Consider the following 13,234-nt stretch of genomic DNA (forward strand, 5'->3'; position numbering starts at 1 on the left):
TTTAAAATAATTTCTGCAATAAACTAAACACTATGGCCACAACTGTGTTTTAATATATGTCTGAAATACTCACAGGGAAATTAACAGCTGATAAAAGCATAGCTAACATGTAGGAAAATATTGAGTGCTACATACTGCAAATCAAATTCCTTTCGATTTAACTAGCAGCCACTATCAATCCATTGGGAAAAAGAAGTGTTTTATATTAAAAGTAACTATGAACACCTGTGTTTAATATATGCTACCAGGACTTAAAAGAATTATTTATGCTTCATCTGGATTTAACTTAATTTTCCAACAGAAGTCAGACTTCAGATAAATGAAACTTTCAAATAACATCGTATGCAACTGTCCAGTAAACCTCAGTTGCTAAAACTAACTCCTGCACATACAAGGTAATCTGAGGAATTGCTAGCCTCGGGCACAAACATGATACCTATCAAACCGGACTACATGCTCTACAAGGTGTTATTTGGTCTTCTGATCGCATGCCAAATATCAGGTTTGCTGAAAGTATCAGCATTTAACCACTCACTTAAGAAGCTTGAAACCAAAAGGGAAGGTGACCAGCTAACAGGATACCCACAACCGGTTTTCCTGTCAACAATTCAGAAGAATTGGGAAAAAGTAACTTATTTTAAAGTATTATAGAAATAGACTGCAGCACAGCACAAGGCTCAAGAAAAACTTGTACCAAATCATTTTTAAATTGAAAAATGTGAATCCAATCAATGCAGTACCTCCGAAGAGCTGCAGAAAAATTAAAAATGAAACTATAAAATGAAAACACATTTGTGACAAAAAAATCTTTGGTGGAGTTGAGATGTCAAGAATGCTCAGGCTCAAAACAATTGAGGAATATATCATGAGAACAGAATACTTCCTGGTCAAACTCGAAATTCCCAGGAATATTGCTGTTCATTCAGCATCTAAGGGCTGAAATGGCTCACATATCAATGGACAATTTATTACTTTCAGATTGAAGAACCAATTTCGGGAAAGTGCTGCTATTCTGGTCAATCACTACCATTTTCCTTAATTTACATTTTTGGCCAGAACCGAGCAGAGACAGACTTTGTGAATAACAGCACCTACAAAGAGCCAAGAGAAACCGGGGCAGTTATCAATAAATCAAATGAAATTAGGACATTTACAAACACCTTAAAAATATATATATATTATCATTATGTGGGTACTGTCCTAAACACCAGTTTTAGGTCCTGAAAATGGCTGCCAGTCAAACTGTCGACCCAATTTTAACCGGTTATCAAAAAAAATCTATTTCTTCTGACGTGCAGAAATATACCTAGTAGCAATTCATAATAATAGGGCTGCAGAAGTCTACATTTTAAAACAAAATACTCATTATTGCTGTTCTTCTCTGACAAACCCCTTGTGTCTCATCTGTGAAAATGAATGGTCTGCAATAAGCACTGCATCCTTAGGGTGACTTGTTAACATTTTAAATGTTAGCCAGGCAGTTGAATCAGCCGCTCAATCAAAATGGTTACAATTTCTCACATTCAGAAAAAAAATCTATTAATGTAGGTGACAGCTTAAAATAGAACCCAATTCTTCTTCACAAAGCAACACGTTAATCAACTAACACCCATCTCAAGAGCAAAGAATCTGTCTGTGCATCAAAGATTAAGTACCAGATTTATTATCACATGAATTGACTAGTAGATTTTTAACTTGAGAACCTGATTGTAGAAATGTTATTTAAAAATTGCAAAATATAAACGTGTATGGAATATTCTAATTAGTTGAAGCTAAAGGAAGGAGATAAACATAGAAATGCAATTTAGTAAGGTTTTTAACTGAAACGTTAAAACATCAAAACATTTCAGTATGGATGGCAATTCTGTTATTGATTTGGTAATTTTTAATATATATTTTAATGGTAATGTGAACAATTACTGGTTTCAGTCAGTAATAACAAGGTAACAATAGAGTGCTTAATGCTTACAGAATTGGAGTACTGCAAACAGTATGGACAAACAGCACTGCGTAGAGAATATCAAGCAGAAGGTTTGATCTCTGAGGTGTCTCTGATTAGATGTGTCTCCGACTTGTCAGTTCACATTAATATTCAAACTCATTTTACTAAAATTAATATTCTGTACTCTTTGCTTTGTTAATTTGTAAAACTTCATTTGCTAACCAGAGTGAATTCACTTCATTATTTTTCAGACCCCTTTGCCTTGACTAGTTTAAAGCCATTTATAAGGAGGTTGTTCAGAGTGACCCTGAAAACTTCACACTTCTCATGTCATTTTATTACTATTTATAGGATAACAGCGACAAATACCAATTGAAGTATGTGCTCAGTACTACCAGGCAACCATATTGTAGAATGGGAAAATTCTAACAATACAGCTTTAGCCAAGAAAGTGACTAAAGCAAAAGCAGGCTGTATAGAATTAATACGAGAATCAGTACTATGGAGTAAATGCAGGAATGTTGATTGGGGACAATTTGTACCAATAGAACACGGATTTAAATTAACTTGGGTTGCTCAATCAGATTCAGTAAAAAAACAGTTAGTATTTAAGTTTCTAAGATAACTAGGTAGCTCAGATATTTTAAGAACCATTACAATCTTCAGTGGTATGTGTCACTGCCAGTTTGCAAAGCTAGAGGCTAAACTTCCTGTGAAGTCTTCTGAAGCTAATCCAGCGGGGGTTGAGTGATCCAATTTCCATGATGTCACGATGAGGCTTAAACCGAAAGCTTGCTGATGGAGAGACTTAAACAATTGGCTTTTTTTTCCACATAGCTGCTAGCCATAATTCTGGGTTGAAAACAAGAAGCAAACTTACAACAGAAATGAAAAACACAATTTTTTTTTTTGTCCACACATTAGGTACACAACTCATTGGGCTTTTTAGCAGGATGGAGGAAATTTGACCCCCCCCCCCCCAGACTTGGTGTTTATATCTACCGGCATGTAACCATGCCCCAGCATTCATAAGCCAAAGTTCCAGCTGTAAGTGAATAGTTCCATTGTATTGTGGATATTTTGGGAGAACTGGAGATTAAGGAAGTAAACCCTGGCAAAAACTTGTGGAGTGCTGCCCCAAAGTGGACCAAGTGTCTAAACATGCCATCTTTCCAGCAATTTCTTCACCCAGCTGGTGCCAAAAGTAGGTGTTTTGCATTCCTTTGAATTCAATAAAGGAAGTGGAAGGGGAGACCCTATGGCCCAGGTAGATATAAATCTTGACCAGGCATCTGCCCTAAAGACGACACTCTGGTAATACTGCATGTGCTAACACAATGCAGGAGCAGGAGCTCCAAGTAATAAGGTCAACTGAAATGACACAGAAAACTGGTGCAATGGGCCATCTCTTATTGTGAGAGGTACCACCATATCCCACGGGTGAGTTAAGGGCAGCCCCTGGCTAGTAAGTTGCTGACACACCACGGTCCATTTGCCTCAATGTCTGCTTGGAACCTAAGAGTGTCTGCTCAACAAGTGGGTGGAATTGATTGCAGTAAGTAAACAAACAAAAAGAGGATGCCAACTTAGTGATTGGCAAGCTAGAAAGTCAGGACCATGTGCATGGTACTAACATATGGTGTGCAGCTGGTTGACAACACGGGCACAGTAAAGTGTGAACGTGATAGGCTGAGCATTGATACAGCATCCCTGCAAGAGACCAGGTTCACATAGAGTAGATCATCAAAAGAAAAACATTACACATTCATCTGGCAAGAACCGTGTGAGGAAAGTGCAGGCTTTGCTTTTGAGCTACTCTCCATCATAAAGCCACCCAACCCTCAAAAAAGGGTTTAGAATGTATTGTTCCCAATCATCTTGCAATTCAAACAGAGCCAATTAACCTCAAAAGACTTCAGTTCTATGAACAGAAGCCCTGAAGTAAGATATCTTTACCTAGTGGGGATTGCAATGCTATAGTGGATAGAGACAATGATATGTTACATTCCTTCCTCAAAATCATGGCTTGGGAAAGATAAATGACAATTATTTAAACTACTTTGTTGGTAAAAAGAGTTTTGTGTAGCTAACATCTTCTTTCAGGAAAAGTCATTCCGCAAAGTATCCTGAAGACATCCAAGACCAGGACATTGGTTATAGGCGAATCTGGTCATCACTAGGTGTGACTGTCAGTTAAGGATCATCAACACACAGAGCTACCCATCACCGAGCATTAATTGTGAAACAGGTCTCTCTCTGATGCATATTAGGCTTTTTCAAAGTTGAAATACTGTCTTCATATCAATAACAGCTATAGTGCCTACCCAGATTAAACACTCAGCATTCCCACAAACCATTCAAAAACAAAATGGACCATTCTCAAGACACCATCTATAAGATGGTACTGCTACCAAATACAAAGCAAGAGGAGAAAAATATTTACTGGTTTGAGGTGACCAGCAACATAATGGGACTGGGTACCGAACTATCTGCTCTTGTTAATTACAAATGAGCTATGAGCGAGGAAGCTCTGAATACGTTAAGAGCCACTTGAAGTAAAAATCTAACACACTGTTATTTCTCGCATCAATGACCACTGATTACAACACTGCCAGAACGTCCAGATGTCCTTCAATATAGGGAATGGCAGGGACATGTATGAAGACATTAAAAAGACAAGATTGCATCAGCAAAGAAAGTGGTTCCACTGAAAACAGAGGCAGTGGACATGATCACTGACTACAATAAACAGCTAAAAGATGGATGGAACACGACCTTGAATTGTATTCCAGAAAGAACACTCTAAAAACCATAGAAAGCTTGCCTGTCATGGAAGAGCTGGATATTGAACACAATACAGGAACTTAGCAAAGCTGAAGACTCACATCCCATGGGTAAAACTCCAGGTGCTGATGCTATATCACTGAACTCATCAAGCAGGAGAAACTGGCAGTTCTGTAAGTGACTCCCACCAAAGTTTTGACCATATAAGCTGAGGTCATCTATTTAAGTTGCTCAACAAAACTGACTGCCAGCCAAAACTGCTCAAATGTGATCAATCACGATAATGTGATTGTTCAGGACAATAAGGACTAGGCCACATCAGAAGACTTCAAGATCCACAACGGGGTCAAACAAGGTTGTGCTTTAGCCCTGATATTCTGCTCTTTGCTGTTGTCGTATGCCTTCAGGTAATCTATGGAGGCAGTTTATTAATAGGCCAGAACTGTTAGAAAGCTGTTCAGCCTCACTCACCAGCGGTTCAAGACAAAAGTGCGATAGAGTTATTTTACGCTAATAATGCTGCACTGACATTCTATTTCAAGGAACAAATATCTTGGTCCAGGATGTTGCCCATACCATCACCTATTAGTACTGATCATGCAACATTCTAAATTCTTGACAACTTCTTCAATCACCAGCAAACTGTCACATGATATTGAAATCAATAGACATTACAAAATGTGAAGCTGTTAATGTCCACGCTGAGTGTAGAACAGCAGCAAACTGACTGAGAAATTGTGACCATCACAAGCATATCTCGTCATCACATTCCTTTAGTCATGAGATTTGGACAAATTTATAAGGCAGTTTGAAAGGCTGGACATTTTCCAACTTCACTGTCTGAGATATGTTGTTGGCATCTCTTTGCAGGATAAGATTATCAACTAGACCTTAGTAATTGCATTAACTACACTCATTGCTAAGCCAATGATGTCAGTCTGATGACGGAGGTTTATTATGCCCAGAGACATTCTGCACTGTGAAATGTTCACTTGGTCATGACCACTTGGGTATCCAAAATGTTGCTATGAAGATTACAAGCAAGACATGAGGATGGTGAATATGATACCAACAACTATGAGGCAGTTACCATCAGACCATTAACTCAGGCTGACTGTACAGAAGGACATTGATAAATCTGAGCAGAATGTGAAGCTTATCCGACTGAGAAGAGTACAGTAAACAGGAACAGAGTCCAGCCTACTTTTTTCCTCCGCAGCAATTGTGGTATACCAGAGTAGGGCTCTTGAGCCAAACCTGGTAGCATTTATCAAAACTGCCCACCAGAGAGCAAACAATTGTTGTGTGATACAGGGATGCAACCTTCTGCAAGAAGTAGCCATAAATTCCATGACCAATTGTCATAAATACCTTGACTTATGCAACTCATGGATGTTAAATTTCAGGTATGGGCATGAAAAATATTGTTTCTAATTAAACCTGGCATTTCCTTTCCTCCTCGATGAATCATTAACGTCACAGTTAAATAGTGAGAAGCAGAATATTTTAATTGATTCAATATTTAGATGATTAAATATTCAGATAACTAAATAGACTTATGTCATATGAAAATCACTGTGACAGGAGTGAAGTACCTATCAGGGAGATGTTTTGGTTAAGTGAGTTGGAACCAAGCTCCTGGAATTTGTTTTTTATGCAATTTATCTGTTTCAGAACTGTTACAGTCATTTGGACTACATAAACTGTAATTTCTGGAAACCCAATTGCAGTATTTTTTAAATCGCAATGAATGAGTGTTTGCCAAAATTTCTTCTCAAATCTTCTTTCAATATGACAAATCATTTATTAGGGCTTTTACGAAGAGATGAATCTTTACTGAAAAATTTCAAAAAGGCAGTTACACAAAATCTGCTTGATATACAATAAAGGACTGTACTACTCAAACACATCAGAAGAAACTCTAAGAGGAATCTTGCAACAATTTCAATGTGTTGACTAATCCTCAGCATAGCACAGTGTCTAGCCAAATTGTACAGAATTTTGCTAAAAGTTGTTTTGAAATATCAAATTTCTTAAAATTGAGCTTAAGTTCAGTTTTGTTTGTGTGTAATTTAAAGATATTTTCTTATTAGATACACAGACAGATATACTATCCCAATCCTTGTCTCATTCTCTCTCACTCTCTCCCTCCGTGCCCACCATCATTAACCAAAAGATGATTCTTGCTATTTTATTTCCAACTGAGCCAAACTTTGGCAAGATTAGCCACTTACGTCATATGCACACAAACTCAACTAGATATATCAAAATGAGAATCATACATTTACAGGACTGGGGAGGGACCACAAAGAGAGAGAGAGAGAGAGAGAGATGATTCTACAAGGGCTTATTTCAGCCTTTCTAATCTAAGTGAGATACTAGGATAACTACCTCCGGTGAAAACGGTTCAGGCCTATGCACTGGGGAACTCTCAGGAGAGGAAATGTTCTAAGAGAAGGGAAAAGCATGTTATTAGAATTCTACTTACAAGTTGGGTAAGCAAAAGCAAGAGAAAGCCACAGTCTTTTATTGCAATACTGATTTAGTTACAAACAAACTCTCAAAGGGAAAAAAAATTTATTTTACACAAATCCAAATGACTGGATAATCTTAAACGTATAAATAATTATACTGGTGACTGCACAGTTTGGCACTGCGCAATTCACAGCTAAGTTCAATAAAGTTCTATTCTAGAAGCAACATTTCCATTTTGAAAACAAATTTTATATTGATTAGAAGTGATTTGAAAACTGAAATTTAAATACTATTATTTCTTATAACATTAAAAAAGTCCTCACCCCCATCCCCTTCCCAAAAACAAATATGATCAGCTGAACCTTCCCTCTTAGTGAGGGAATAACAACATAAAACAGGTCATTTCTAAAAGGTTGCAAAAGTTGATTTGTGATTGGTTGTCAGGCTTAAAGCACTTGACTCCACATTTTCATACATCACTACAGTTGGAGGACATACAGATGCTGATCCACTTACTGTAGGATATGATTTGATAGCAGCAACTTGCTATGGTGGAGCAACTAAAAAGGTAGCAAGAGTTAGTATAAAGAGTATGGAACACAAATACTTTGGACCTTAAATTTAGAGCTCAGTTTAAAAAAAAAGAGAGAAAAACCATAAAAACAATCACTCAAGAAAGTAAGGTCAACTGATCAAAATCCAATCTTCATGCAATAATGCAGTAGAAAACTAAACTACCACTGTGAATCAAGTTCAATATTCCCACCTCTGCCATATGCTGCAGCTTAATGAGAAAAATGCTGTTTTATTTTTATTATTTTACCATTGGTGTTCAAATTCTCCATGTTTGTTTGTAAACCAAAACACAACCAAGAATAAAACAATAACCTGTGGCTTATGGTTAGGCTTTATTAAAATAAAATGACAATGCAAAACTAAATTGGAGTGTTTCTTGGTCTATGAAGAAGCATTAGAAGATTAAAATTGCAATGTGTCAATGTGCAGACGCCATAGAGTCTGTTGAGGCAAGCATGTCAGAAGCTGGATGTGCGCAATGGCCTGATTAAAGCCATGTGTTCTCAGGCTCAGTAATACACTGGTAAAGACAATGCCAAGAATTTCTCTCAGGTTCAGGCTTCAATCTTAAAAGTTGTTTGAGGCAATTATAAATGTATTCTCTGAAATGTGACCTGTTAACTTATCAACAATACCATCTTTTCACAGCTATAAGTGAGAAGTACCAGCTGGCCCACTCTACAGTGCAGTAACTTACTTACCAAACAAATTGTTAAACATTCTTCAGGGCCATGAGTATACTTTTATTTAAGTACAAACCTCACTCAAATCAGAACTTGTGGTTTTTAAAGAACCACATAAGAAAATTCTAAAAGGCAATATTGTAAAGACAAAGTCGGGAACTTTTGATATTCAGGTAGATCCTTGAAGAATACAAATAATTTCTTTACAGTGGCACAGTTGAGAGAAACACTTGATCCTTTGACATTCATCCTCAGTAAATTATAACAATTTCAGAGGATGAGATTATCATGTTTTGCACAAACTGAGTGCTACCAGCAGTTTAAGATCTATACTGTCCACTTTGTGTTATACAAATTAAATATTATCTTGCATAGTCTAGGTGCTAACATATTGCTTCATCATTCTCATACTCGAACTGCAGAATAAAGGTGACAATTTGAAATAAATACCATACATATAAACAGAACAATAACTTATGCAATAAGAGCAAAAGAGAAAGATGTTCCAAAACTAACTCAATTGGTCTGGTGATGTTTGCTTTATTTTGAGCTCATAACACAAATCGTAAAGTAATATTTTGAAGGCCGTTTTGATTTATCAAGTTTATAATTTTCTGTCAACACAAATTGATCCAGATCATAAACCTATACAAGAATATTAAATTAAGCTTGTAAAGTATTTTGACTGGTCTATATAAGAACCTAAGAGAATACGTAAATAATCTAATCTAATCTAAAAAAATTTCAAGGTATAGTTTTTAAAATCTAAATATCAGCAAAGGAATACATCTTGTAATGGAGTTCATCTGTCAAGAAAAGTTTAAATCAAAATTCTCTGAAAAAGATATTAGTTACACATCAGATACAAAGCACCAAATTCAGGAGTTTGAAAACAAAGATTTTGACTGACTTTTTTTTAAAAGCAAAGTTGAAAATGTGAAATTACTTCTTGCTCTGCAATGCATTAGAATCTCTCAGAAATAAAATACACATTTATGCATTACACATAGTGTCTGTTATATGCTGTTTTCCATAGCCTATTTAAATTGGAAATTGGAACAAAATAAAATCTTGCAGCATCTTGATGGAAATCATGTCAGGTGGCTATGCTGGAAAGTAACCTAGTTTTACCTGGAAATAAAAAGCTATTAGTGGAGAAATGAACAAATTAGCTGTGTTGTTAGAATGAAGAATAATATCCTAAAGGAGAAGGTAACACATCAACTTGTAGACTTGCTCTCTTCATTTTAGGCTGTTTAAAAAAGAACTCATAACATTAGTTAATGAAGAATAGTAGCTCCTTCAGATTAATATCAGCCAGGCTGCAAATTTTTAACATGCCAAAAAAGTAGAAATACAGCATCCTATTAGCCATCTTATTTGAACTCCCAGCTTCTCAAGCACCAATTAATGCAAAATTGAGGCAAGGTTTGTGATGATTCCACAACACCAGGTTATAGTCCAACAGGTTTAACTGGAAGCACATTAGCTTTTGGAGCTTAACTTTGTACACCCCAGTCCAACACCAGCATCTCCAAATCATGTGTTGATTTCAAGTGCTTTCTAGAATTGAGCCAATGAAATTTTGCAAAAGAATTCATCTAACAATTTATTTCACGTCAGTTTAAAAAATTCATTTTACTACATTAAATCCAAAACTTTTGATACTTTGACTTCTGCTGTAAATTCTGTGCAAATCTCTTCCTAAAATGACACACTTACACTTGAACTAAAGTCCAAGTACAATAGCAAACTTCTTGCCTCATTGCAGAAAAATCGAGTCAGAACATTGCTCTCCCTTCTATCTTGACTAAAAACACTAACAGAACTACAATTCCTGTCCAACTGTGACTGAATCACAACTTGGGGTCTCTTGCATTGCAGGGCTGAGTATAACACACCAAGTGTTCAGCCACTGTTGCAGCTTTTTGAATATTTTTTAAGAAATACATTCTAGCTTCCAATAGTTCCATGATTTAATTCAATCAACAGCTGAGCTACACAGACCTGGACTAGAGAGGAAAATAAAGCAAGGTCCATTTATGATTGTTACCCAGTGACCACTGCAGGAATGTCTGTGAATTTGTAACTTGAAGATAAGATTGAATTTATTTTCTCACACCACTAAAACTCATAGATAAATAAAGGCCAGCTGGCACAACTGAAAATGTATTTGAGAGGAATCAATTTCTTCAAGAGATAAAAGGAAAAAGCTGGATTATTCCTGGTGTCTGCTGTCAGACTTTTGGCAATGTGATTTATCACAAACTGCTAAGAGATATTTGAAAGCTGCAATCCTCTATAGGAGGATATTTGTCCTCAGCTCGCCATCGCGGAGATCAGGAAATAACATCTACTGGCAATTTTCTATCATGCCTTATCCACCAATCAATTTGTTAAAATTTGTGTTAAAAAGGACACTATTTATGATATTGTAAACACTTACAATACTGACCCTGCTATTTCCAGTTAATTTCTGGCAGCAGCTTCCAGTGACGTCTATGCAATTCAATACAGGAAACAATTATGTAGTAGTAGCTTCACTGGATTGGTAATCTAGAACCTCAGACTAATGCTCTTGGGTCATGGCTTTGAATTCCAACATGGCAGATGGTGAAATCTGAACTCAGTAAAATGTGGAACTGCAAAAGGCTAGTCTAACAGTGATCATGTTACCATTGTGATTGTCATAAAAACCTATCTAGTTAATATCAAGGAAGGAAATGTGCCAGCTTTATCCACTCTGGCCTATGCAAGACTCCAGACCCACAGAAATTAATTGCCTTCTGAAATTACCTAGAGAGCCAATCCATTCATGGATAATGAAAGATGAACAAAAAGTGCCAGCGCCTTCCACAACTCATTTAAGAACAAGAAAATTTGTAGAGACTAGAACTTACCCCACAAAAAAGATCAAGAGATAAGACTGATTAATATGGTCATTTGGTACTTTTTATGTATAAATTGGTTACCACATTTTCTCTACATAAGCGGTGGTTACTCTAAAAAGAAATATTCACTGGATAAGCAAAACACTGGATTGAGAGGATGTGAAAGACTTTTTTTCTCAACAGAATTCCTCTCTTAAAAGGAATTGTAGAAATTTATCTACAATCCAAGTTTTTCAAATATTGAAAATCTTCTTTCTGGGGATCCTGGATTAGATTCTCAAGAGGCAATGTCACCCTGCTCTTCTAGAACTTGAAATGTCTAGCGTGCAATGATCAAAAATTTAGGAATGAGATCACAACAGCTTGAGCATGTGATGATTAGGGAGGTGTGAGGTTGCTTGTCTCAGGGGACCTGGATGCTGAATAAACTACAAGTCTGTGAAATTTGTAAGCGAAGTAAGGAGAGCAGCAGATGCAGCAAGTGTGAAACAGATCACCATAAGAATTTAGAACAAGAAAGAAACTTGGCAAGAAAATTGAAAAATGATACTTTTACATCTTAGAATGTAAAGGACTGCACATTATTGAAGTGTATGTCAAAAGTAAACAACTTAACTTGGCAAGATAGATTTGTGGCAAGACTTAAAGTACTGGCAAATTTGAAGCTTTCAAAATCTATATATTGTGACAAATTTAACAAGTTAATATTAAATTGAATGACATAGCTAGAATATTAAAAGTTCAAGATCGCAGAAGTAATATTAGTCCAATTGTGTTTAGAAAAGGGTTTAGACTGGACTTCTGAGCTATTGAAATGTTCAAGTAAATAAGTGAATATGATTCTGTATCTGTTAAATATTTAATATGAAAAAGACAAAATTATGGTGAAGTATAACTATCACGCTTTGAATTAGTTCATATTTGCACTTGTCTGACTTTGAAAAAGATCTGCAATATGAACTTACAGTACTATGAAGACCATGCAGAGCATTAAACCTCAACAGTGTTTTAAGTCTAAGATGTCTTGACATAAATTTAAAACATTTGAATAATGACTTAATTATTAAAACTTCAATTCTCCAAATCATACAATGAACCAAAAATAGCTTGTAATTACTTAAGGAATATAGGAACATTTCTGCAATAATTACTGAATTCTGTTTGAAAGCATTAATTTAGAACAAGCTCTCACTAAAACCTGTTCCCTGCATAATTTCTTTTCAGAATGCCACTTTACAATGTTGACTGTCAAGACATTTATAGGAAATTGCTCTCAAATATTTTACGGAAGTAATACAAGCTGGTTGATAGGGCCGCTTGCCTCAAAACAGCATGAATGCTAGCAACATGGAACCAATCCTCCAATCCTGAGTACATCACATCCACTTCATGGGCACGTTAACTGGGGAAGCATTGAATGAAGTTTCAAGCTTCCGCCCACAGGGAGGTATTGAAGTTAATTAATCAAACAGCTAAGCTATGCATTTGGATCACCAGATATGTAGGTAGAAGTCTGGGAGTAAAAGATGTGTCAAAATGTAAGTTGGTATCTGGGGGAGAAATTCTGAAAGGTTAATTAAATCAAAGAAATATACTGCAAACCCACATACCAAATCTTTCACAATAATATTTCTTGTTTCACTCCAAAAATCCTATTGCATGAAGCAGAATGCTTTGCTAGAAACAAAGGCATATAAACATTAGTGCTGTCATTTTCCTAATGTGGGATTAATGCTAATCATCATGTCATGCATATTTAATGTTAAAAATGAAAGTAAGGTTTAGATCATTGGCATTTCCTTTTACCGATGTCGTGTAAAATGAAAACAAAAAATTATATTCACCTTCAATAACCTAATCTGTGTCAGTTAATGATGCTGCAA

At 36.0% G+C, this 13,234-nt stretch overlaps 1 protein-coding gene across 14 annotated transcripts in view; it reads right to left on the minus strand.

Moving 5' to 3' along the window:
- Positions 1–13,234, minus strand: part of setd5 (SET domain containing 5) — a 171,302-nt gene that overhangs the window by 29,634 nt on the left and 128,434 nt on the right. For 13 of the 14 annotated variants that reach the window (XM_043707775.2, XM_087994145.1, XM_087994139.1 and 10 more), the window contains one exon: positions 7,118–7,174. The exons of the other annotated variant lie outside the window; for it this stretch is intronic. In XM_043707775.2, the coding sequence (XP_043563710.2) occupies positions 7,118–7,174 (57 nt within the window). The remainder of the gene's footprint in view (positions 1–7,117; positions 7,175–13,234) is intronic. 14 annotated transcript variants of the gene reach the window in all.

Source organism: Chiloscyllium plagiosum, unplaced genomic scaffold (assembly GCF_037043375.1).
Source record: "Chiloscyllium plagiosum isolate Xiang-an unplaced genomic scaffold, Cpla_swu_hap1 HiC_scaffold_14, whole genome shotgun sequence".
NCBI classification, from domain to species: domain Eukaryota; kingdom Metazoa; phylum Chordata; class Chondrichthyes; order Orectolobiformes; family Hemiscylliidae; genus Chiloscyllium; species Chiloscyllium plagiosum.